Genomic DNA, 27,479 nt, shown 5'->3' with positions numbered 1-27,479 from the left:
TAGGGCAGGGACTTTCTGTTCTGTGTTTGGGGTTCTGGTCTGTGACTAGGGCTCCTAGGCACTGTGATAATACAAATAATAATATTAAGGAGAATCCTGCTGTCCAGAAACAGGGACGTGCAAAGCCCATGTGGTTTGGATTCTGGATTCCCCCCCCCCAGTTAAATGCTCTGGTTTCACATCACAACCAAGTTCTGTGGAGGTTCCAGCTATAACTCTGATGGGCCTGTCAGCAAATATGACCAGAAATTGAGGTTTGTTACAAAACTTGAAGACAGGCAAGGTTCCCTTCATTTCAGTGCCATGATGTAAGTTGTGAGCTATCTGTCCACTTACATGGCCCTCATTGACCACAGTATCTGAGCATTTTACAAACGTTGGTGAACTTGTCCTGATAACATCCCTGAGAGGTAGGGAATGATCATCTCGGTTTTACAAATGAGAAACTGAGCCATGAGGAGATTAAGTGGCTTTCCCAAGGTCACACAGGAGGTCTTGGCAGAACCAAGAACTGAACCCAGGGGTGAAATCCTGTTCCCACTCAAGTCAATGGGAGTTTTACCATTGACTTAAGTGGAGTCAGGATTTTACCCAGTCCTCCACAGTCCAATGCCTCAGCCACAGGACCATCCTTCTTCCACGTATCACGCTGTTCTAATACTAACCCCATGGATCAATGTATCGGGGTAGGAGCTCAGAGTGCAGGGCTCTCTGCCTGAGTGATGGACGAGAGTGATGTTTGACGCATCAGCCAGATCTGATCAGGAGCAGTTCCGGTTCTCTTTCAGTGGGGTAGGACTTTGCTCATTTAAAAGCTTCACATGCCAGACTGAGCCTTCTGCCCAACCTTGTCCAGTGACCCTTGAGGGACAAGATGCCATGCAGTGGGTTGGAGAACCAGTGCCAGCCCAAAGAATACCCTGTACAGTCCAGCACATATGACGGGAAACAGTAAATCTGCAAACAGCTCATAAAATCAAATTCTTCTTATTCGTTCCAGGGAGGCCTTTAAACAAGCCCAGCAGTGTGTCAATGTTAGCACGCTCTCCATGTGCTGAGTAACGGAGCTTCGCAAAATTCCTTTGTCTATCAAAAGCTCTGGGTGGATCTATTGCCCCTTTGGCCAACAGGCGGTGCTCCTCTGGGTCTTCCATCTGCAGAACACCTTGGAAAAGCCATGTACTATTAATTATCTGTACCGCAGTAGCACCGAGATCCCCTAGCTGAGATTGAGGCCCCCATGGTGCTTGAAGCTATATGCTCACATTACAAAGATATGACAGTCTCGGCCTCAGAGCACACGACAAGAGACAGCTGGAGAAAAAAAATGATTAGGGGTCTAGAACACATGACTTATGAGGAGAGGCTGAGGGAGATGGGATTGTTTAGTCTGCAGAAGAGAAGAATGAGGGGGGATTTGATAGCTGCTTTCAACTACCTGAAAGGGGGTTCCAAAGAGGATGGCTCTAGACTGTTCTCAATGGTAGCAGATGACAGAACGAGGAGTAATGGTCTCAAGTTGCAGTGGGGGAGGTTTAGATTGGATATTAGGAAAAACTTTTTCACTAAGAGGGTGGTGAAACACTGGAATGTGTTACCTAGGGAGGTGGTAGAATCTCCTTCCTTAGAGGTTTTTAAGGTCAGGCTTGACAAAGTCCTGGCTGGGATGATTTAACTGGGAATTGGTCCTGCTTTGAGCAGGGGGTTGGACTAGATGACCTTTTGGGGTCCCTTCCAACCCTGATATTCTATGATTCTATGAAAACAGACACATGGGAGCGGGGAACAAGGTACAAGGGAAACAATGAATAGGTAACAGTGTCAGGAGACAGGGGTCCACCCATGGCGACTGTTCCTCTCCTTACCTTCCAGGCCCCACTGCATGGGTCTCGAAACAGCAGCAGCAGCTACCCACAGAGGAGAGTTAATACTTAGGAGGATCCCTGTTTATCTTCATCCTGTGGAAGGAAGCAAAGGGACAGGGAGGCCCCAAAACTCACAGGAGGGGAGGAGCAGCGAGTCTATGGCATGCTTCCGTGTCCACTCTGGGTGGCTGGGGCCCAGAGGGAGCATTGTAAAAGTAGGGGCAGAGCTAGGGAGCTGCTGCTCTGTGTGGTAGGTCTTGCCTTCTTCCACAAGTGGCTGGCTTCAGGCTGGAAATGCAATGCAGTATCCAGCCAGGTATCAGACCCCAGGGCAGACTCCCAGCATGGCTGTCTATATCCCCTGGGGCAAAATGAAAATTAGGCACAGCCCTTTCTCTGACTCACAGCTCAGTTCTGCTCCCGCTGGGATCAGTGGGAAGTTTGCCATTCCACGGGGAAAGAATAAGGCCAGTAATGCTAAAGGCTGGGGGAGGGTTGCCTTGATCACATTACTTCTTAATAAGCTGTTCTGTTTCAACGGACTAACTAGTAGCTGAAGTTGACCAGTTGTACCTGTCCCCATTAGAAAGCTTTACGGGATATCACCTTTACATCTGTGTGGTCGGTATTGCTGGTGAAAATGCTTTGGTGGAAATTATTGTTCCTTTTTTTTTTTAAACCAAAAAATTGGGGGTTTTGGACCATATGAACGTTTTTTAAAAAACGGTATCCTTCCAAATTTTCTGTTTTGTCAAAAATGAAAAAGTACTGCTACTAATAAATACTTCTCATGCTCCCTACCTCTTCTGTAGCACTTTTCATCAGTAAATCTCAAAGCGCTCCACACGGGAAGTCAGTATTCTGATCCCCATTTTACAGATGGGGAAACTGAGGCACAAGGAGACCACATAACTCGCCCACGGTCATTCAGCAGGCCGGTGTGAGTACATGAATTTAGATGCCATTCTGAAGTAATGGTTTTGGTTTAATTCCATTTGATTCAAATCAAAAGGGAAAATGGATTTTCATGGGTTTTGGTCCCTCATTCCATGGAGTCCCCTGCATTTTTTTTTCCCCTACTGGAGAAACCAAAACCAAAATGTCAATTTTTTTTTCTCTTTTTCATTTGAATCCAACTGAATCTAAATGAAAATTGTGAGTTAGAAATTCTGTACAAAAATACTTGGGCAAAAAAAAGAAAAGTCTGTGGGAAAATGTTGAACGACCTGAACAAGGCTTTGTTGCTTTCAAAAGTCTCACGGGAAATAACGGCTGTTTTTTAACCAGACCCAGTGTTCAGTGAAGTGCTTCACTTCGCTTGAGCACAGAGGGAAGAATTAAGTGGTCATAAGAAAACACCACTCTGGTACCATGTTTTAGTCCCCAGCAATTTACATTCTCTGCCCCTTTTATACGAGGCGTTAGCTCTATTGTTCGAAGAAACATACGTGGAATGCCTTCCAGATCTGACACAGGCCGTGTGATCCATCACTGTACGTACAGTCAAGCAGCCAACCCCTGTTCGGTGCGAGCCAACATCTGCACTCAGAGCTCTCTCCAACTTCCCACAGCCTGTGTGCAGAGACATCTGCCTAAATCACATGACAAGCACTAGGAAAACTGAGCTCCTTTCACCACTACAGTAAGAAAGTGTTTGGAAAGAAGAGATGTAGAGTGTTGTCACAAGCCACATTAGCACGCACACACACACACACGCACGGAGGAACTTTGGTGGCTTCCGTAACAAAAATGCCCCCAAATGCAGGAGACTCAGCATTGCTTTGCTCAGCAAGGATTTCCTCGGTTTCAGTTAGAGGCTAAGGAATGTCTCCACTAACTGTCTCCAGATGTGCCTACTTGGCAACCCACTGACGAAACGTTACTGAGGGGACACAGGATCTACACTATCAAATTGGATGTAAGTATCTAGCATTTATGTTTGATCAGGGGGACATGTTATACTAAAGGCAACGCGAACTGGAGACTCTTATAGTCAAGCTTTTATTTTAGTCAATCCTACAGTTTTTTGTTCCCACAGTGGTTTATACAAGAAGCTATGCAGCTCATTTTACCGTGATTTAATATGCAGCAGAGCCAGTTAAAATGAACTGTCTCTGACCAACTTTGCATAGGCTTGTGCTTTACTTCACAATAGAATCTTCTTTGCATGTTTTTAGATGTTGTTTTTTGTGCAAGACATTAGGGCTTCTTTATGGGGTGTCTTAGAGCTGCAAGAAGGGCTGTTACAGTCCAAATGTAATCATGTAAAAATATGGGCATGTTATGCTTACAAGACCTTCTTTTTTGGGTTACACTCACAATTTGTATGCAGTCCTCTTTACCAGAGTTTCAGTGGTGTAATCTTCGGAGCTCAGTCCATATATACATAATTTTGCAAACTGTGTATCATTGTAAATATATATATATTTCGTTAGCATTTAACAGAACGTCACATATGACCATGTAAACAGATTTTTGTCAGACTGTGACACTCTTACTCACATTATATCTTACTTCAGGAGTATCCCATTCAAATTGATGGGGCATACTCCCAGGGTAAAGGTACTATTATATATATATATATATGTATTTAGGGACATTGCAATATTTGCATCACAAACTGTAATAGCATTGTAAATCGTTATGGAAGATGCTAATGTGAGAACTTTAAATGAATTTTAGTTGCTGTTCGTCAATGGCAGATCATCAGAAGAAACCAGATTTATCATTTCATGGGGGATCGGGGAAAGAGGGAGAAGGAAAGAAAGCAAGTGACGCAGATTGTTGGGGGAGAAACAGAGGTTTTGCAGATGGTATCTCTTATTTTGAGTATCAAGAAAATCCTACACTGGCATGCTAACTAGTTTTGCAACCCCCGAGCGGTCAGCGACCAACTTCTTAGAGGGATAAGTGGCATTCAGCCACCCGAGATTGAGCAAGAACAGGTCTGCGATATCCGGGGCTGCATGCGTGCTACACTGACTGTTCACTATACTAGAAAGGCTGTAGCATTATTCTGGAGCTTAGGGGACATGTGGGTCAAAGTTTTCAAAAACAGGAAGCTAAAGGCAGGCTCCTAATTCCATATTAGGCTGTGTGGCAAGGCACCTCCTTCGTTTCACCAGACTTAGCACTTCCGCCCCTGGCGATGGTGGGCCTGGGGTAATCAGCCCCACTCAGGGTTCGCCTTCCCCCTTCTGTGCCCCTTGGTCGTATTTTCAGAGCAGGCCTGAAGGTCGGCCTGTGGGGTGACCCTCCACCAAACAGTCTCAAACACAAAAACCCAGGGGGTACCTTTCGCTGCCTCCTCGCTGGTGCAGGGTGTCGTCCTGTTGGTTGCCCTGGGGTGTCAGTCCTTCCCCTAGCAGGCACTCAGGTTTGGCTGTTTCCCCTATGGGAAGGAGCACGGCCTCTCACCCTGGAGTAGCTTATTTCCCTGCTGCCTCTAGCCTGGTAGCTGCTTGTCTCTGTCTCCCTCTTTTCTCTGCCCAGAGGAGGGTTTTTTAAAGGCCTCAGGCAGCCCTTAATTGGAATCAGGTGTCCCTAACTGACCTGAGGTAACCCCTTCTCAACTTGTAGGAAAAGGGGCCTTTAATTTTCTATGGGTAACATCTCGGCCTTCCAAGACCCTCTTGCATTTCCTCACCCTCGTGTCCCACCTCAACACTAAATGGTGGGACCTAATGTCATCTGTTGAGGGTGAGGAACCCCGGTGGGCCAACCTATACTCCACCTTGGGGATATCGGTTGGCGGCTCCTTCATGGAGCCGTAAGCACAGGCATGTACCTGGCACGGTTTGCCTCTGTTCCCGATACCTGGCCCCTTTTGTGGCACGAGGGAGACCCTGGTGTATGCCTATCTTCAGCCTGCCAGGCTGCAGCCCCTATTCTGGCTCCTAGACCTCCGTTGATGTTTTTAGCTGCACTTCTCCCCCCATCTTCTTATATATGCACACCCTGTCTGTGGCCTCACAGAGTCATGGGACCTTCTCGTCAACTTCCTCTTAACGATGGCCAAAGTGGCCATCTATAACATCAGGGAGAGGAGGTTGGCTGAGGGGGTTCTCTGCTACTCTGGGGCCTATTTCTGATACTCCCTCGGCTCATGTATCTGGGCAGAGTTCCTCTGGGCAGCGTCCACTGGCTCCCTTGACACCTTTGAGGACCAGTGGGCGCTGTCCGGGGTTCTCTGCTTGGTGTCCCCTACTTTTGACCCTTTGACCCACACACCTGTCCTTGTTATTTTTTTCAGTTGCCCCAGATAATTATTTGAGTCTCAGGCTCAGAGGATCCTCCCCATGGCTGGGGGAGGGTCCTTGCGCCCCCCCACCTCTCAGAACCCAATATGAAGACCCCCTTGCAGCCCTCCAGCCTGACTGTATCACAGCTGCTATAACATGAGGCCCAGTTTTCCAAAGTGCTGAGCACCTCTGGGCATCAGCGGGAGCTGCTGGGCGCTAAACAGGTCTGACAGTCAGGCCATTGTTCCTACGTAGGAGCCCAAGTACAGATTTACACACCCACCTCTAACACTGACATTTTTAAAGATCTTGGCCATATGCTGCAAACCACCTGGACTTCTCTTACATTTCAGGTTAGCAAAACAAACAAACAAAACCAGCCCACCTCTGATGAAAGGAACGGCCACTGTGAATAATAGATGGATCTGGAGTTTATTCTAATATTACACACCAAGGGCTGGATTGCGAAGGCTCCTTAAGGGGTGATTCACAGCACAAGGGACTTTCCCTTTCTCTCCCACTCCCCATTCTTCAGTAGCCTGCATATGCGCCTGTCATAATTTCAGAATTGTAGTCCTCTGTTAGCATGCCCCCTGTCCCAGGGCACATTATGCTCCCAAAAGGGTAGTGGGGGACAGGGTCATAGCCTCCCAATCTCCACCAGCCCATGCACTGGACTGTGACTGGCTACCCAGAGCCTGACCTCTTGCTCTGCCACCAGGGGCACCGGGTGCCCCAAAGGTTGTGGAGGCAGGTGAGGAGGAGAGTCAATTGCCCCTCACCCAGTCTGGCACTAATCCACAGGGTGGGCCAGCCAGACTATGGGCAGAAAATGCAGTCCCCGACCACTTGGGGGAGAAGGTGGTTGTGGTCCCAGAGGCACAATCTCTCCTCAAGCTTCCCATGCGGTGGGGCAGGCCGGCAGCACCTGCTGCTCAGGGCGTGGTGAAACACTGTAACAGCCCCTACAGACCAAGGCCGGTGAATGGCACATGTCAGAGACACAGAAATAGCACCTGATCCTGTAACCCTGTAACAAAGCCTATCTGTGTGAGCCCAATCCCGCGTGAGCACCCTGAATTGTGGGCACTTTAGTGGGAGTCATGGGCACTCAGCAAATGCAGATCTGGGGCTCCAGGGTTGGGTCTAACAGCTACAACTTGGCTCTTTTTCCCCATTTAATTTTTGGCTGGTTTTACAATATTTTGCAATCAGAAAACTGCACTGGAAGCAACAACTGCTTTCCAGCTTTTGCACTTGATAAGTTGGTTGAGTACAGCATTTGGAAACTACAAACAGATCGCCAGATAGCTCTGCCTCCGAAACGTACACAGCTAGCCCTGCCTCCGAAACTGTTTTAGAGCTTTTCTCAAAGGCTAATTTGTGTATCAGTGGCCTTGAAAAGGAGTGGTGAATAGAACTGATAGGTGAAATGAGAGGCTCTGTGATGAAATCTGACCCACCAGAAAAAGAAACTGGCTTGAAAACTAATGGGATTAATTGCACTTTGAAGGATTATTGCCAATGGACAAATTAACGAGAATTGTAGCAATAATCCCGCAATAATCCTGATCATGTCCATTAATGTGTGTTAGCATGAGAGGCAGCTCACGCAAGGGTTTTGTAAGGTCTTGGGGGCAGGCACTCTCTCTTTGTTTTGTGTTTCTACAACCCCTAGCCCAATGTGTCACCACAATACCAGTAGTAAATATCAGCAACAACAGCTGTACATTTTAAAGCTCCAGAGCTCTGCAGAAGGGTCATCCTGGACAAAGCACAATCTCCTCTCATGGCTGGAGGCTTAAAACTTCTGGCCTGCTCATGCGAGGGGTTTAATAGTAACAGCACAATTCCAATACTACCGGCCATAGTGGTGCCCACCGTTAGGACTATAGTCGTAAACATTATTTGTACTGTGGTAGCACCTAGGAGCTCTAGTCATGGACCAGGACCCCCGTCGTGTTAGGAGCTGATCGCCCACTGAAGTAAATGGGAGACTTTCCTCTGAGTTCCCAGGGCTTTGGATCAGGCCCCAGGCTTACTGGGAAAACTGGTTGAAGATGTTCAGCTAAACAAAGCACATTTTCAAAGTTTGGTTATGGATTTATAAACTTCTAAGGACCTTCATAAATTAGTTTACTGGTTGTTTTTGTGACTTCCTTTGCCAGGGCTTTATACTACATTTGCCTGGCTTCCCACCAGGCTACATTACAAAGCATCTCGTTCCTAACTCAGCCGAGACCAAACCACAATGCTTTGCTTTGGAACGGTATAACTTCACATTAGACCTCCTCCCGCAGTACCCTTTCATGCAAGTAGAGAAGCCCTCATGGCACCACAGCCATTTGTATTACAAACTTTGAAGAGGTTTGTGACTTTGCATGAAGAAACCCAGTCAACACTGGGACTTGGCATGGAAGAGTCAAGGCCAGGAATGGAACGGGTTTTCTTTTCCAGAAGTGCACTGGCATTTTTGCCAAACACTCCAGGCACTTTACAGTGATTTTAATTTGGGAGCAGCGGTTCAGTTTGCAGAAAAGACCATTTTGCCATTTAATACATACATACGTAGTTAAAGTTTGCTCCTGCTAAAGAAGTTCGAGCTACCCATGTCAGAATTAACACTGTGCTGAGACCTGAGGTGAAACACCTCAGAGCTTCTCTGAAGGGGCCAAACATGGATGTCATCTGAAATAGAGGCGACAAAACTTGTCCAGGTGACAAAACTGCACTAATGGGACTAACATGTGATTTGAAACCAATGTGAATCAGGCTATTTACAGACTCGTATCTCATTATAAACCAGGCTTATTGTGGTTTAGCTTAAATCAATTAGGAATACAGTAAGAATCTGTGTAACCTAAACCAAACCTGCTCCCTAACAGTGTGTCCACACATGCGTCTCTACTGGGTGACAACTAATTTAAGTTAAACCAGTGTGACTGTCTGTGTAGACAAGGCCTTCTAAGTCTAATCAGAGAGTGGGCTCAAGGTACAGGACGTAGTTATACTGATCTGCTCTCCAGAAGGTGACTGATACATAGTTGAGGAAGGAGTGTTTGAGGGAATGGTTTCTCTCTTTCTCTGTTCTGAACCCACTCGCTGTCAAGCCCACCAGTGTTGTTTCCCCCACTCTTTTCTCCTCAGGTTGCTCCTGCAACCAAGCCATGGTGCTTTCCTCAGACTGGAAAGGCAAGGGGAGGGGAAAGGATGGCTATGTTCATCCATGGCGTGAAAAGTCTGTCTACTAGGTTACAAGGGAATACCCTCCTGGGTTCTTATCTGTCCTAACTGGACTAAGGAGCCCAAAGCTTTTCTCTGAGGGGATGTTTGGGTGTGGATGGGAGGAGGTATAAAGACTTCTGAAGTGGGCTGTGCAGAACAGCACCACCTGTGGGGCATTGCTGGTAAGAATTTAAGCAATGGTTGATGGGGAAACCGAGGCTGGGTGGGAACTATAAAGGCTTGTGACAGGGCTGATGAAGTGGTCTGACAGTGCGGGAGGGGAATCTGGCTAACTGATAGGTGGCAACAGGCAAAACAGGGAATCATCATTGAGCGGGTGGGTTTCCAGTGAGGTCCCACAGGGATCGGTCTTGGCCCTACGCTTTTTAACACCTGTATCAATGACCCGAAAGGAAACAAAATCATTACTGATTAAGTTTGCAGATTACACAAAAATTGGGGGGGAGGGGCGGGGGGAGGAAAATGGTAAATAACGAAGAGGAAATGTCACTGATTCAGAGCGGTCTAGATCACTTGGTAAACTGGGCGCAAGCAAATATGCATCTTAACATGGCTAAATGTAAACACACACCTGGAAACAGAATGGGGGACTCTGTCCTGGGAAGCAGTGACTCAGAAAAAGATTTGGGGGTCATGGCGGCTAATCAGCTGAACATGAGCTGCCAAGTGTGATGCTGTGGCCAAAAGAACTGATATGATCCCAGGACGCATAAACAGGAGAATCTCAAGTAGGTGTAGAGAGTTTATTTTACTTCTAAATCTGGCACTGGTACAACCACTGCTGGAATACCGTGTCAGGTTCTGGGGTCCACCATTCAAGAAGGATATTTATAAACTGGAGAGGGTTCAGAGGAAACCCATGAGAATGATTAACAAATTAGAAAACGTGCTTTATAGTGAGACTCAAGGAGTTCAATCTATTTAGCTTAACAAATACAAGGTTAAGGGGTGATTTTTGATTACATCAATGAATACCTACACGAGGAACTAATAATTAAATAATGGGCTCTTCAATTGAGCCGATAAAGGTACGGCTTGATCCTCATGGCTGGAAGTTGAAGCTAGGAAAATTCAGACTGGAAATAAGGTGTACATTTTTAACGGTGAGAGTAATTAACCATTGGAGCAATTTACTCAGAGTCATGGTGGATTCTCCATCACTGACAATTTTGAAATCAGGTTTCAGGAAATCAGATTGGAGGTTTTCTAGGAATTCTTTTGGGGAAGTGCTATGGCCTATGTTATACAGGATGTCAGACTAAATCATCCCAACGGTCCCTTCTGCCCTTAAAATCTATGGCTCCAGAGCGAGGCTCCATCCAGCCTGTTCAGGGAAATGTTGCATAGTTCCACGGGTTGTTCTTATTTCTGGCCAGGCTTTTATCTATCTATTTAGTTATTTTGAGTGGAGGGAGAGGAGGGAAGAGAGGACGTGATGTTGGTGGGAGGAGAATCTAATAATCTGCTGTTTTAAAATCAACGAGACTGGCTCCTGCATGGAACTTTTCCCAACCCCCAAAATCTCATATACTCTGCAAATAAAGCATGACTTGAAACCTGTCCAAGAGTCACATCAGGCGAGATTGCTCACAGTCTGAGTAAACAGCTGTGCACTCAGGAAGGTATGGGGCTGAGCCACTGAATCCTGACCAGGTGGTGTAGAGCAAAGCAGAGGCCAATGTTACAGGGCTCATGAGGACATAGCAGTTACTGCTTTGACACATGCTTGTGCCAACACATTAGCACAAACACTCTCTCCTCTCTCCCTTCCAGCGGAGAATGCAGCACAACTGGAGATGAGCTTATCTTGCCTCTCTCAGATGCAGCATCCTGCCACCCTTCCCCTGGGTTACTTTGATTTGATGATTTAATTGGGGATTGGTCCTGCTTTGAGCAGGGGGTTGGACTAGATGACCTCCTGAGGTCCCTTCCAACCCTGATATTCTATGATTCTACTTCACCCACTTGAAAAGAGCTAGAAGCTTTCTGAACCCTAGTCCTAGGATGCTGTATCTGATCACAGTCTGCTCACACACAAGTTAGCAGGACACAGAACCAGGATCTCTGACCCTTGGGCAGGCTAAAGAGACAGTATCTTCCTGGAAATAATAATAAAAAAAAAACACCCTGATTCTTTGCTTTAAAAAAAAGTCTCTGGCTTCCAGTTCACAATAAAAATCTACGTCGGTCTCTGCTGTTCCTTATTTGTAGGAAGATTTTGTTTGTTTTAAACAGATTTGGGCCCAACATATTATGAAGTGGTTGTTGCCCAGAGAGCTCACCATGGAGCCTTTTCCAGATCTTCACTTTGAGGGCTGGGCGGGTTGGTCCCAGTGTCGAATGGGCCAGGATCGTGCTCTGCAGTAGTGTTGTGAAAGGTGGCATTCGTCTACCTTTGAAAGAAGCCTCGGGAGTGCCAGGGAACGGAACTGGAATTGCTAGAGTTACAGAACAGCGTTTTAACAGAAGTCCCAAAAGAGCTCACAGGTTCTGCACTGAGACGAGAGCAAGGTGCAATCCATTTCCAGCTGGAAGGTCCCTTTTAGAGCAAACACAAACCCGTGAACAAAACAATAATCAGCACTTAAATTCTCAACCTGCTTCAACAGGCAGATAATTCTCATTATCCCCATTTTACAGGCGGGGCAAAGGGAAACACAGAGAGGGCACACGACTTGCTCAGGGTCGCCCAGCAGGTCTGCGGGAGAGGCAGGACTAGAACCCAGGGTTCCTGAGTCCCGGTGCAGTGAAATGAATCGGCATTTCAAGGCAACGATTACACAATCCATTTAAAAGTGTAACTGTGCAGTGCAGCCTGGTGGGTGATTGACAGCTCCGAGGGTTCTTTTAATTTTTTCCATGGGAATCTGGCTGCATGCTGTGGGCCTCACACTGAAATCCTTCCACACCCAGAATCGATAGGTGCTCTGTTCCTGTGGGTGCAGTATAGAACTCCACAGGGCCTCCAGTTCAGGCCACGCATCCAGTGCACAAAGTCACAGCAGTGTACAACTAAGCTCCAGAGCTGGATCTGGACAGGGCTGTTTATTAACTTGCTCGAAGTAATTCCTCCTATTGGTATTTCCGTTCTTTGAGAAGGAGGGTTGTTTTCTTCCACCCCTTTCTCCTGGAGGGACAAACTGTCATGGGTTCGGCTTTTTGCTTTGCTGCTTAAGGGGAATGAGACTAACCAGTGGATGCGTTTCTGACTGGTTTTAATGTAATGCTACAACAAACAATGCAGTCTGATTTCCTCACAGTTTAACGTGCTGTAAAACAATGCATGTTTTGTTTAGAAATTTCAGAAGGAAATTAAGACTCACCGGGGCCTAGCACCCACCAAAACAGGAGTGTTCCCTTCCTAAAGCCAAGCTGCACATCACTGAGCTTAGCAGCATGCTTTCCGGTCTGCTGGAAGCCCAGGGTTAATCTGCCCCTGCACAGACATATACAATCTGCATCAGGGCAGCATATTCTTTTCCTTGTTGGAGGGCCTAGCAGTGAAAGGTGGGTGACAGCAGCCTCTGTGTAATTGGGAACACAGCTGAATCAACTAGGTAATTCATACAAATCACCCGCCAAGAGAAACCTCTACAAACAACTCTGACTTCCTAGGCAGCAGTTCCACAGCTCAAGCCGGTTACAGGCGCGGCACCAAGCGGGCCAGTATCGTACTAACCCATGCCCACAGACTCTATGCGGTTGCCGTAAGTCTGGTGTGGCATTCCAGGTGCTTACTCTGGACCTGGGGTGCAAGTTCTAGCTCTCACCACAGAATTAGTGTCTTCATGACTATGGGGTCCAGGCCTCAAGTGATTCCATTTGACTGGCAGCGCCTTCCTCTATCCCAAGTAGAGGGAGAAAGAAGCTGACAATCAGAGGCACTGCTGTGGGTCCAGGGAGAGATTGGAGTACAGCACTCCCACCATGACCAGAGGCTCTGGAGACTCAGAGGAGATTAAGATGGGCTCAGTAGGGGATACATGAGGGTTAAAAGAGAAGCCACCTCTATAAGGAAAAGAACAGGTTAAGGAATATTTAGATAAGTTAGATGTATTCAAGTTGCAGGGCCAAGTGAAATTTACCTTAGGGTAATTAAGGAACAAGCTGAAGCCATCTCCAAATCATTCGTAATTATCTTCAAGAAATAACTGAGGATGGGTGAGGTCCCAGAGGGCAGGAGAAGGGCAAGCATAGCACCTATCTTTAAAACAGGGAACAAAGAGGACCCTGGGAATTATAGACCAGTCAACCTAACTTCAATACCTGGAAAGATACTGGAACAAATTATTAAACAATCAGTTTGTAAGCAGCTCGAGGATAAGAGAGAGATAAGGAACAAATCATGCCAAGCCAACCTAATTTCCTTCTTAGGCAGGGTTGCTGGCCTAGTGGGTAAGGAGGAAACAGTAGATGTGATATATCTTTATTTTAGTAAGTCTTTTGACATCTCATATGATGGTCTCATAAGCAAAGTAGGGAAATGTGGTCTAGATTAATTCACTATAAGGTGGGTGCACAACTGGTTGAACGACCATACTCCAAAAGAGTGTATATCAATGGTTCGCTGTCAAATTGGAAGGGCGTATCTAGTGGGGTGTTGCACGGGTAAGTCCTGGGTCTGGGACTATTCAATGTTTTCTTTAATGACTTGGGTAATGGAGTGGAGAGTTTGTTTATAAAATTTGCAGATAACACCAAACTGGTAGAGGTTGCAGACACTTTGGTGAACAGGATTAGAATTCAAAACAACCTTGATATATTGGAGAATTGGTCTGAATTAAACCAGATGAAAGTAAATAAAGATAAATGCAAAGTACTTCACTTAGGAAGGAAAATCAAATGCACCACTACAAAATAGGGAATAACTGGCCAGGTGGCAGTACTGCAGAAAAGGATTTGGAGTGACAGTGGATACATATTGAATACGAGTTAACAATGTAATACACTTGCAAAACAGGCTAATATCATTCTGTGACTGGTTGGCTCACAGAAACCCCCTTGGGGCTGCCAACTGATGTGCCAAGACTACTTCTGCCCCAGCCTTCCCTGCCAGCTTGGGACTCCAGCACCCTGTCTGGCTGAGCCAGACACACCAGTCTGCTCCAACACAGACCCAGGGTCTGAACCACGTGTCCCAAAGCTGCAGACTTAACTGAAAGCAGCTTACAGAAGTGTTCCTGTCTTTAACACTCAGATGCCCAACTCCCAATGGGGTCCAAACCCCAAATAAATTGTTTTACTCGGTATAAAGCTTATACAGGATAAACTCATAAATTGTTTGCCCTCTATAACACTGATAGAGAGATATATACAGCTGTTTCCCCCCCCGCTCCAGGTATTAATACGTACTCTGGGTTAATTAATAAGTAAAAAGTGATTTTATTAAATACAGAAAGGAGGATTCAAGTGGTTCCAAGTAGTAACAGACAGAACAAAATTAATTACAAAGCAAAATAAAATAAAACACAGAAGTCTAAGTCTAGTACAGTAATACAACTGAATACAGATAAAATCTCACCCTCAGAGATGTTTCAATAAGTTTCTTTCGCAGACTGGATGCCTTCCTAATCTGGGCACAATTCTTTCCTCGGTACAGCCCTTGTTCCAGCTCAGGTGGTAGCTAGGGGATTTCTTATGATGGCCCTCCCCCTTTGTTCTGTTCCACCCACTTATATGCCTTTTGCATAAGGCGGGAATCCTTTGTCCCTCTGGGTTCCCACCCCTCTTCTCAATGGAAAAGCACCAGGTTAAAGATGGATTTCAGTTCAGGTGACATGATCACATGTCACTGTAAGACTTCATTACCCACAGGTATACAGGAAGCTTACAAGTAAAACAGAGCCATCTACAGGTAATTGTCCTGGTTAATGGGAGCCATTAAGATTCCAAACCACCATTAATGGCCCACACTTTGCATAACTATAATAGGACCTCAGAGTTACATTTCATATTTCTAGTTTCAGATACAAGAGTGATATATTTATACAAATAGGATGACCACACTCAGTAGATTATAAGCTTTATAATGATACTGTACAACAGACCTTTTGCATGAAGCATATTCCAGTTACATTATATTCACACTCATTAGCATATTTTTATAAAATCATATGGAGTGCAACATCACACATTCCAGGGTGCATTATTAGCAGTGTTGTACGTAAGACTTGGGAGGTAATTGTCCTGCTGTATTCAGCACTGGTGAGGCCTCAGCTGGAGTTCTGTGTCCTTTCTGAGTGCCACACTCTGGAAAGGATGTGGACATTTTAGAGAGTGCAGTGGAGACTAGCAGAAATGATAAAAAGGTTTAGAAAACCTGATCTATGAGGAAAGGGTTAAAATGGACATGTTTAGTCTTGAGAAAAGGATGACTGAGGGGGATAAGTCTTCAGATATGTTAAGAACTGTTATAAAGAGGACTCTGATCAATTGTTCTCCATGCCCACTGGAAGGAGGACAAGAAGTAATGGGCTTAATCTGCAGCAAGGGAGATTTAGGCTTGATATTAGGAAAAACTTTCCAACTCTAAGGGTAGTTAAACTCTGGAATAGGCTTCCAAGGGAGGTTGTGGAATCGCTGATCTTTTTAAGAACAGGTTGGACAAACAGGGATGGTCTATGTCAGTGGCTCTCCACCATTCCAGACTACTGTGTCCGTTTCAGGAGTCCGATTTCTCTTGCATACCCCCAAATTACACCTCACTTCAAAACTACTTGCTTACAAAATCAGACATAAAAATACAGAAGTGTCACAGCCACACTATTACTGAAAAATTGCTGGTCTCTCTCATTTTTATCATATAATTATAACAGAAATCAATTGGGATATAAATATTGTACTTACATTTCGGTGTATAATAGATAGAGCGGTATAAACAAGTCATCGTCTGTACGAAATTTTAGTTTGTACTGACTTTGCTAGTGGTTTTTATGTAGCCTGTTGTAAAACTAGACAAATATATAATTGAGTTGACATGCCCCTTGGAAGACCTCTGCGTACCACGGTTGAGAACCACTGATCTAGGTTTACTTGGTCCTGCCTCAGCACAGGGGCTGGACTTGGCTTCCCAAGGTCCCTTCCAGCCCCACATCTCTATGATTCTATTATTTCAATTTCTTCTGTCTTCATCATGCTCCATGCTCATCCCTCTCCATTCTCAGCTCTTTAAAATGCCCGATACAAACACTTAGATCGTTTTTCCTGTTCTCTCTTTGCACGGGGGTTCACTGTTGTGTTTTATAGTCATCTCCAACTACCCTAACCCTGTGTCCCTTTGCTAGCCTGATGTCCTAGAGACTGATTTCACTGCTATTCAAGCAGAGTCCATGTAACTCATCCAGCCCGCTTGTGTCTCAGGGGAAGCTCGATGCTCTGTCATCCCTCCCAGCTACTGGTTCACCCCTGCAATCCTGTGGCTTCTTGCATCATTTGACCGAAGGAATGGCAGAGCTTCTGAGCTCACCTGTACAGTCCTCTCCCTCAGCTCCAGATGCCCAGGTCTCCCCATTGCCATCTATGCCTTTTGCCAACAAGCTGCTGGCCTTGTTGCCGACTCTGGTGAGAAATGCAACTCTCCCCAGCAGTTGTCGTAAAACCATCCAACCTCACGGTCACGCCTTGAGTTTGCGCTCCCAGGGTGAAATCTGGGCCCCACTGAAGTCAATGAGAGTTTTGTCATTGATTTTGGGGAAGGGCGGGGAGGGCTAAGATTTCACCCCTGATAGACAACACAGTTCCCTGGTTGCAGGAAATACAGCCAACCCCACATTTAAACAAATGCCCTCAAGGAATTCTACATCAGATCCGCTGATTCCCTTCCAATGCCACCTGAGGAGCAGCAAGAGGGAAGGCTAGGAGGTATCCCTTGCCCTACCTTTTTCACAGCAGTGGCAGGGGTGCTGCAGGTCCAACAGCCTGTCTGGTGGGACCCCCGACCATCTATTTCAAGGTTTCACATTCACTGGGCGGGGAGGGGAAGGTTACAAGAAATCTGACTGGGAAGAACTTGGCAATGGACCCTCAGACCTCTAGCTTTTCCAGCGAGCCATAGAGGGCTGGTTTTGTTGGCAGAGCAGCCTGAGTGATACAAAACCATCCCTACTGTCATGGCTTGAACCTACCAGCTTCAGCTAGTCCCAGGAGTGAGAAGCTGGACCCAGGTAGCAAAACCTGCTCTTCCCACATGGTAGCACATTGTACTATTCAGTGCATTACCCCACAGCCACGCTCTTGCTGCAGACCTGTGCAGCAAGGGGCAGGGCTTTTCTGCTTGCTTTAACATCACCCTAGTTTTTCCTGATGCTGGGTGGTGATGAATACTCAAGAAATAGAAAGGGATCTGCAGAACTCATCAGCATCTTGTTGGCCAAGTTCAGTAACAGAACCTCGAGAGCTTTTCCCACACTGACAAATTCAAACAGAGCTGACTCCTGGCTAATAAGTCAAGGCCAGGATGAGTGCTGTAAAAATATCCAACATTAACACAAAGGTCCATATAATTTGATATAGGATCAAGGCAAGCAATTCCTTTTAAATTAGAAGTTTATATTCAGCAGTAATCTGTTGTATTTGAGCATTATATTGCTGTATTTCAGAGTCCTTTCCTTCAGTAAATGAAAACACAGAAGAGGGATTGGGCCATCAGCCCATGCATGTAACAATCCAGGATTTTTTTTGGCTCCTTCACAAGGATTCTATTGCCAGACTCCACAGATTTGGCAGGATAAATCTGTAAGTCATGGAAATTTCTAGCTTCATGACACACACATTTTATTCCAAGTCCTAGTTGATAAAATTAAATGCAATAAAGAGCCAGTTTTTTATCCAAGACCTTAATTAGCATCTGGAATCTGAGAGCTGATGTAAGATCAGACATTTACACAAAAGAAAAAAAAATCCTTTCTCAAATAGGGAAGGAGACGGGATTTTATGAAAAACACTTCTGGCTTTTAACTTGATCTGAGATACGTAATCACTTGCCAACATATCTTGGATTTTCTCATAGAGGGACCAATCCTGGAAGGCACTGAACTAGCCTTAACTCATTCTAAAGTCATTAGTTTTGGAGCTTAAATCCCATTGGCAGTCAATGGGGTTTAGGCACTTTGGAGCCTAAATCCCTTTTAAAATGGGTAGCAATGGCTAAGCACCTTCAAAAATCTGGGCCTTCAAGGCTTATAAGTCAGCACCAGCACCTTAAACGGTCCCTGGAAACCCAGAGGCAGCCAGTGCAGACCTCAGAGCACTAGAGTAACACGGTGACAGTGAGATCACCAGGGACAGGGTGATAAATGGGCTGCGGCTTTCTGCACCAGTTGCAGCTTCCAATTGTATTTCAGGTTTCGGCACACACAGAGCACATTGCAGATGTCTAGCTGCAGGATGGATGAGGGATGGATGAGGGATGGGAGGTCTACACACAACAGAAAAGGGCATAACTTCAAAACCAAACATGGATGAAAAAAACAAAACAAAAAACCCCAAATACTACCTGCTCTACGCACAGTAGCTGGAGATCTCACCCAACCCAGGATTGTGTATTGATTGACCAAATGCAGGTGCACATCCTGTCAAGGGACAAATATAATCTCTCCCATACCTCCTACCCACCATCATCACCACCACCTCAGATGTATTTGGTCTGAGCCTCCGCCAGATCATTCTCATGCATGCTGTGGTCTCCAGACAAGTGCTTGACTGGCTCCCACTGGGTCAGAGGAGATGTAGATGAAGACTTGGGGTGTCTTCAGCATACTGATGATCATGCCGTCTCACTGAAGGCTAATGGCCCCTCTATGAATGAGAGGGGTGATACGGTGGAACCAGTGGCACCCAAACATGAGAGCACCCTTGGGGAAGAAAAATAACTTCCTCCAAATTCCCCTGAGATCTCTCTGACAGGAAGGGAACAGAACCACTTAAGAACAGCCCCACCCAATCCTCAGAGAGCCTGTGAGTAAACTGGGGCTTGATGCAAGAATTACTGAGTGAAATTCAAACCGAGTGGCATATGCTAGAAGTCTCTTATTGCCAGTACTAAAACATCCTTCGAATTTCTAAACATTATAGATGACTATTTCCTGAATGCTCTATATTGGACCACCTCATGACAGATAAAGAGAAACTGATCATAGAACTAGGTGCATGCGATCATGACTTGATTACATTTCTTATGTGCAAACAGAATAAAGTCCCAACCAGTAATATATATACACTTGGGGCTCCAAAAGGGCCAGTTTCACAAAGCTGAAAACATTTGAGTCCAATCAGCTGGCAGAAAAAAATTTAAGCAGAAAAATATGAATGATAACTGGGAACAGCATCAGAACATTTTACTAAATTTCCAAAAAGCTCCAACCAAGAAGGAAGGCTGTACTTGTTTAAAAACAAACCAACAAACAGCCTGACTAGGAGGGAAAGTGAAATAAGCAATTTAAAAAACAATGTATGACAATAAAAACGGGGATGCTGATAGCAGTGACTATAAATAGAAGCTAGAATCCAGAGGAAATTGATAAGGGAAACAAAAGGACACAAGGCAACCTCTATGGCCAGCAAAGATATGGAGTTTTTAAGTATATCAGGAACAAAAGGAACCATAACAATAGTATTTGTCCATTACTAGATGGAAATGGTAGACTAATCAACCACAATACAGATAAGATAGACGTGGTCAATAAATATTTCTGGTCTGTATTTGGGAAAAAGTCAGAGGATGTATATATAGGATGATGGTGATCAAATAAGCTCTATTACAACCGTAACTAAGGAGGATTTTAAACACCAGTGCCTAAAGTGACATTTTTAAATCAGTAGGTCTGGATAATTTGCATCAAAAAGTTTTGAGAGAGCAGGCTGAGGAGCACTATGGACCATTAATGTTGATGTTTAATAACTCTGGAACGCTTGAGAAGTTCCAGAGGACTGGAAGAAAGCTAATTTTGTGCCAGTATTTAAAAAGAGTAGACGGGATGACTTGTCAGCATGACAACAATTCTGGGCAAAATAATGGAATGGCTGATCCAGGATTTGATTAGGAAAGAGTGAAAAGAGGGTAATATAATTAATGCCAATCAACATGGGTGTATGGAAAATAAATCTTGTCTAATGAAATTGATATTATTTTTGATCAGCTTACAAGTTTGGTTGATAAAGATAATAATGTTGATGTAATAGACTTCTGTAACGATGCTGGTTCTGGCGGGACCCCACTGAGAGTGCCAATTCAGGACAAATTGCTAAGAGCAGGGCAGTTACAGCCCAAGGCTGGGGTTTCTATGCACACCAAGGCAAACCAAACCAGCCAGACAGAGAAGACTTTGGTTTTACCCCACTGGCTAACCACAAGTCACACAAGCAATTCCCTTGGACACTCCAATCTCCCAGTATCACCACCAGTGCCACTTGTTAAGGGGATTAATGGTTTTGGAAACCAATACCCCAGTAAAAGAAAAAAGGTTCTCTCGATCCCAAAGGACCAAGCCCCAGACCCAGGTCAATATACAAATCAGATCTTACCCACAAATCCTGCTGTTGCCAATCCTTTAGAATAAAAAATCTAAAGGTTTATTCATAAAAGGAAAAAGATACAGATGAGAGCTAGAATTGGTTAAATGAAATCAATGACATACAGTGATGGCAAAGTTCTTGGTTCAGGCTTGCAGCAGTGATAGAATAAACCGCAGGTTCAAATCAAGTCTCTGGAGAACATCCACAGCTGGGATGGGTCAGTCAGTCCTTGCTTCAATGCTTCAGTGTAGCAAAGTCCCTCCAGAGGTAAGAAGCAGGATTGAAGACCAGATGGAGGAGCTGCAGCAGCTTTTTATATTCTCTTGCCATGTGGTCTCTTTCTTTCTTTGTTCCAAAGACACGCTGCCCATCACATGGCCTGGAAAAACCTCAGAGTTCTGTCCATAGGCAGGTCCCTGCACACCTTGCTGAGTCACAAGGCGTGTCTGCCTTCTCTCAATGGTCAATTGTATAGTTGATGGTCCTTAATGGGCCAGCAAGCAGGCTAGGCAGAGCTGACATCAACTTGTCTGGGGTGTCACCCAGAAGCATAGCATAAATTTGGAATACAGACAGCATAGAGCCAATACTTACATCTTTAAATACAAAAATGATCCATGCAAACAGCATAATCCTAACCAGCAAACCATAACCTCATCTTAGACACCTTATTTGACCCCCTTTATGCAAGATTTGGTGCCACTACAGGACCTTGGTTGCAACAATGTTCTATACAGTCCCAGTTCAAGTCAATAACGTCACAACTTCTGTAAGACATTTGACTTGGTATGCACAACATTCTGATTAAAGAACTAGAATGAGACAAAATTAACATGGCACACACTAAACGGACTAAGAACTGGCTAACTGAGAGGTTTCAAAATATAAGCTTAAATGGGGAATCATCATTGAGCGTGTGTTTTTTTGGAGGGATCCCGCAGGCATCAATTTTTGGTTAAGCAGAAGGTCAGACTAGATGATCATTCACAATGGTACCTTCTGGCCTTAAAAATCTATGAATGTAAATTATGGCAGCTATAGGATTTGTAATCAGATATCATTTTACTTTTGTGTGTGAGAGTGTGTGTATCAATCATAATGATCTTTTAAAAAATCCCACTGGTGTAGATAGCTCTCAGATTCTGATCACCACCTCCCCTTGGGTGTGTAAGGCTTAAATAAATAGATATACCCTTCTCTAGGGAGAAAGAGAACCAATTGCTTCTAAGGATAGCTGGAACAACTCTTGTCATCAGTTTGCTTCTGTTCCACATAGTTATTTAGCTACTGTGGGAAACAATGTGACTACGTGTACTGTGGTGAAAAAGGATCTGTATCCATTCCAGCTATAGACATGTGACCAATTCTTTCCCTGAATTATATTTAGATACTGCTTTCTGCATCCTTGCAACTCTTATTTTTCTTCTTGCAGTTTAGTTACTAATCTAACTGAATAGCACAGCAGTTCTCAAACTGTGGGTCGGGACCCCAGTGTGGGTCACGACTCTGTTTTAATGGGGTCACCAGGGATGGCATTAGACTTGCTGTGGTTTGGGGCTGAAGCCAAAATCTGAGCCCCATCACCCAGGGCTGAAGCCCTCAAGCTTTGGTGCCCCCCCAGGATGGCAGGGCTTAGGCTTTGGCTCCCCCAGCCTGTGGGGGTGGGGTTCAGGCTTTGGTGCTCCTTCCTGGGGTCATGTAATAATTTTTGTTCTCAGAGGGGTCACGGTACAATGAAGTTTGAGAACCCCTGGACTAGAAGATCTCTGGGAGAAGCATATGTGGGCAATCACGTCTCCTTGTAGAAGAAAAGCTGTCCTTGCCTGTGAAATAAAACATTCTTCCCTAGCCCCCATCTTTGTACAGCACTGCATGATTAGCTATGGGCATAATAGAGGCTCTTTTCTGTACCTCCGATGCATTGGATATTGGTCATTTGTCACAGGCAACGTGTCCCACTGGTCTGATCCATTTTGGCAGATCTCCCATCTCTAAAATGATGTTGTATCCATCTAACGTTATTATATTGCCAGATATAACTTTTAAAAACGTACATATGTTTAACAGTTTATAAACACCAATGGAAACAAAGGGCCAAATGTGTGTATTCAGAGGTGCACCTACTGTACCCCACTTAGATATGCAGTTATCACCGTGTGCATGCAGATGTCGGGGTCTGCATGCAGATTTATATATGCATACACACAGTCCCACCCTGCAGTTGGATATTTCTGCTCTTGTTGGGCATGCTCAGAAATGCCAGCCTACTTTTGTGCATGGCTATTTGAAAATTTGGCCTTCAGCTGCCAGATTTGTCTCTTCGCTTTTGAATGACAAAGAGGGGACTGAAGAACTAAAGCAGCCACTTAATATTATCAAGGGTTTTATTTATATGAGACAAAAAGAATGGTTTTGATCACAGTTTTGCTCTACGTTCTTCTAGGACACAACGGTGGGATCTTTTGTGGTTTTGGAGTGGGGGGTGAATCAACCACTGTATCAGCGGAGAGGTTTTAAGAAAAAGTTGGGTTTCCTCATGGTAACTTGAACAGCAACATGGTCTAGAGGTCAGAGCAAGTGACTGGAAGCCAGGCCTTCCTGAATTCAACTCCTAGCTCAGTCACTGGTTTGCTGTCTAGCTCTTGGTAAAGCACTTAATGGGTCTCAGCATTGCCATTGGTAAAACAAGAATATTAATACCTCCCTCCCGGGTGTCTTGTGGTTATTAAATTAATTTTTACCAGAGTGCTTTGAAGATGTTAAGTGCTCTGCACTGATGTACAATGTGTTTATTTGCAGATGGACATGGGTTTTGAGCAACTCACCAAGCACAGCTTTTAACACTCCTTACAAGAAGTGTGGAGACAATGAGAGTTCGGCTGAAAGGGGATGCGATCTGCACCCTTTTCCTGGTGGTAGTGCTTTGCTCTTTACTCTATTCCCAGTTGGAGCGTACTTCCCGGACAACAGGAAACAGGGAACAAACGCACAAGAAACCTTCACCAACGCAGAGAATCTTCCCAGGCCCTGAAGCCCGCAAGTGGCATCCTCAAGCGGAGGTGACATTTGGCCAACCCAGAATCATTTTTATTGCTAAAGATGCGGAGGTGGCAAGTAAAAAGGCCCAAACTACCACTTCACCACCGCTGACTCATTCTGCCTTCGACTTCAAGCGCTACCTTCTAAACAAGGACAATCGGAACTTTGATCTTCTCATTAACCAGCCCAAGAAATGCCTGAGAACACCCGGAGGTCCCTTCCTGCTTATAGCCATCAAATCGGTGGTTGAGGACTTTGATAGACGTGAGATAGTCCGTAAGACCTGGGGCAGGGAGGGTTTGGTGAATGGGGTGCAGGTTCAAAGAGTTTTCCTCCTAGGAATACCAAAGAATAAGACGGCACTTGCAACATGGGAGATTCTTGTCCATCAGGAGAGTCTGATGTACCAGGACATTTTACTCTGGGACTTTCTGGATACTTTCTTCAATCTGACCCTGAAAGAGATCCACTTCCTGAACTGGGCTGATGAGTTTTGTTCCAGTGTGAAGTTCATTTTTAAAGGGGATGCTGACGTTTTTGTCAATGTGGAGAACATCATTGACTTCCTCGAGAGACATGACCCTGCAGAAGACCTCTTTGTTGGGGATATCATCTACAATGCTCACCCAATCCGGGTGCAGAAGAGTAAATACTATATCCCAGAAACAATGTATGGGCTAGGCACATACCCACTCTATGCAGGCGGTGGGGGCTTCTTATTGTCCAGCAGCACCATGAAAAAGCTCTTCCAGGCTTGCAAAGAGGTGGAGCTCTTCCCCATTGATGATGTCTTTTTGGGCATGTGCTTGCAGAGAATCAATCTCAAACCTGTTTTGCATGAAGGATTCAAGACGTTTGGCATCGTGAAACCCTCAGCTGCCCCGCACCTGCAGACATTTGACCCCTGCTTTTACAAAGATCTCATGGTAGTACACAGTCTAAAAGTAGCCGAAATCTGGCTAATGTGGAATCTGCTTCACAACCCACAGCTTTCCTGCACCCAGAAGAAGCAGGTGAAGAAGCCTTTCCAATGGAAGAGAAAAAAAAACCAAAGCAATGATAGACAGCAGCCTTCTGATAAAGCAGGCTAAGCACGGCAGAAGTACGTGATGAACCAAGCTCAGAAGAACCTTGGGTGGTTGCAACCTAACACGCTGATTTAGCTCATCTCGTGTAAACTATTGGGAGACAAGGCCACCCTATTGCAGACATTTGCCAGAATTCCATGTTGGCACACACTATATGCCATAGGATTTTTTCCCTTAACCTGATTCCAAGTAATTCACAAAACTAGATTTAATTTATTATTATTTATTAGCATCGCAGTAGAGCTTACAGACCCCCAGCTAGGACTATTGTGCTATACAAACACACAGTAAAATACAGCCCCAAAGAGCTTATAATCTAATTTGAGACTTAACATGATAAGCGAATGTGACATAAAAGGAGCAGGGTAGGGTGGGAGATGAGGGCAGGGGTCGTGAAGATAAAAAATCATTGGCTGGGATTACTGAGAGTCAGCAAGAACTACCAAATTGCGCAATAGCTAAAGTAGAGAAAATCAGCTCTCCCCAACTGATGCACAAATCAAACCACAATCGGCTGGCTCCTTGGAGGTGTTACAGCGGAGGTGGGTCTTGAAGGAGAAGAGGGCCGTGGCATTATGGATTAGTTCAGGGAGGGGGCTCCATGCAGAATGGGAGAAGGAGAGGAGACAAAATTGGAAGCAGAAGCTGGCTTTGCCGGCAGACCAGAGGATGGGTGAGGGGGGCACATGATCAGAGACCTGCAAGTAAGTAGGAAGGATCAGCGCTGTGAAGGGCCTTGAAGGTGAGGATAAGAAGTTTCACTGTTGCCCCTCCCTATGTATTGACGTCTCATTCATAGCAACATGTCAGTGAAACTCCTGCTAAACGGATGCTGAGTCAGGACACAAGTTGGGCGGGTTCATGGCAGCTTTCAACAATTTGTTGTAAATTGATTTACAGTCAATGGAAGCTGAAAATCCTCTGACAACAGCTGATCATCTTCTCACCTTGATGGTCCAGATCCTCCATTTCAGACCTCAGCGGGCGAGTAGAGCAATGGCCAACGCATACTTCTGCCCCATGTGTCTCTTACTGTGTTCTTTGATCTGGAAGAAATTACTGACATACAGGACTAGTTTATAGAGATTCAGGCCTTTTGTGTATTGAATGCAGTCAAATATGAGAAGCAGCTGGGCCTTTTCAGACACTGGGGGGGGGGGAATACCCTTCAGACACAAAGGCTTTGAAATAAAAACTCTTCAGGACATTGCAGCAAAAAACAAGCAAACGAAACAAACAACTTTCTGCCATTAGGTGACATTCAATTTATCATTCAAAGTTTTTGAATAAGCATTTAAACTTTTGGAGAGGATCACTGGATTGCTTGATTCAACACAGCCTGGACAGCATTTTAGCACTTAAAGCATTTTATTTTCTGATCATTGGTAACCTTAAAAATAAGTACTCACTGGCCAGCACAAGTAGGGAGTGAATCTCTTAAAGAGGATTAGGAAAGGCCTTTTGATCCAGGAAATTATAGGTCCGGATGCACAGCTGAAAAGCTGAAACTATGATTGCTAATTTAGGCACCTAACTCTCTCTGAAATCAATGGGAGCGAGGCCCCTAAATACCTTTCAGGATCTGAGCCTTAAGCATATACTTAAATCCATCCTTACTGAGGAGAGAACTTAAGAATGTGCTTAAGTCCCATCGACTTTAAGCCTGTGTATAAGTGCTGTCCTGCAGAGGGCTGTTTTTCCTGATTTGGGGCCTATCACATAGGTCCCTTTCATAGCTGCAGGATCGTACACAGTACCAGCTTTTCTTGTTTTTCCATTTGCTATACCAGGGTCTCAATTCTAACTTTCCCTATGCAGCACAGTTCATGGGGAGGGAGTCTGTTAACCTCTGTTGATGCACCGTAGTGCTTACTGATGAAGTGCAGTGATGTGTTATCTCTTGGTTAGAAAGGGACCTTATAATAATGTACTTTCAGGAGAATTGTCAACTGTGGATCATCCTATGATCCTTCTGTTTCTGTGATATGTTGGCAATTCTGGGAGTAAATACTTCATGTATAAAGTGTTCACACAGAAAACATGGATGAAATGTACGGAAGCTCTGCAGAGACTAGAAATCAGTCCCAGTCTTGGCGGGGAAACCATCCCGCGAGGTTGGTAAACTTGCCATATGTATGCATTTATGAACTGTACAGAAAAGCTTTATGTGGTGATTAGTTTTCTAGTAGGGAAATTATTTCTATTGCAATTAAAAGACAGTATATCAACGTGCATGTCCACTTATCAAGATGAATATGGGGTGTGTGGTTTAGTAAAACTCACATATGCTTGTATTTCTGAGCAGAGAAAGAACCTGATGACATGTTGGATACCACAACGAATTTTTTCTAATTGCAGGTTTTCATGCTTACAAAGGAAATTTGTGCTTAGCTTACCTCATGATTTCTTACCACACAACTAGTCAGGGTCCAGCAGTCCTTACCTTCAAGCTGGGGTACAGAAGTAGACTGGCTCCTTCCTCTCATACA

At 44.9% G+C, this 27,479-nt stretch overlaps 1 protein-coding gene across 1 annotated transcript; it reads left to right on the top strand.

Annotated features, from left to right (window-relative positions):
• Positions 1–3,491: 3,491 nt before the first annotated feature.
• B3GNT9 (UDP-GlcNAc:betaGal beta-1,3-N-acetylglucosaminyltransferase 9) lies at positions 3,492–26,151 on the top strand. The gene is made up of 2 exons (XM_073308447.2): positions 3,492–3,783; positions 23,663–26,151. The coding sequence occupies exon 2, from the start codon at positions 23,731–23,733 to the stop codon at positions 24,991–24,993; it is 1,263 nt and encodes a 420-aa protein (XP_073164548.2). The 5' UTR covers positions 3,492–3,783; positions 23,663–23,730; the 3' UTR covers positions 24,994–26,151.
• The last annotated feature ends 1,328 nt before the right edge of the window (positions 26,152–27,479 follow it).

Source organism: Lepidochelys kempii, chromosome 12, assembly GCF_965140285.1.
Source record: "Lepidochelys kempii isolate rLepKem1 chromosome 12, rLepKem1.hap1, whole genome shotgun sequence".
In the NCBI taxonomy this organism is placed as follows: Eukaryota; Metazoa; Chordata; order Testudines; family Cheloniidae; genus Lepidochelys; species Lepidochelys kempii.
This window is presented reverse-complemented; position numbering and strand designations above follow the sequence as displayed.

Excerpts from the sequence above, each read along its gene's own strand:
- B3GNT9 (XM_073308447.2), top strand. The coding sequence starts at position 23,731 with ATGAGAGTTCGGCTGAAAGGGGATGCGATCTGCACCCTTTTCCTGGTG.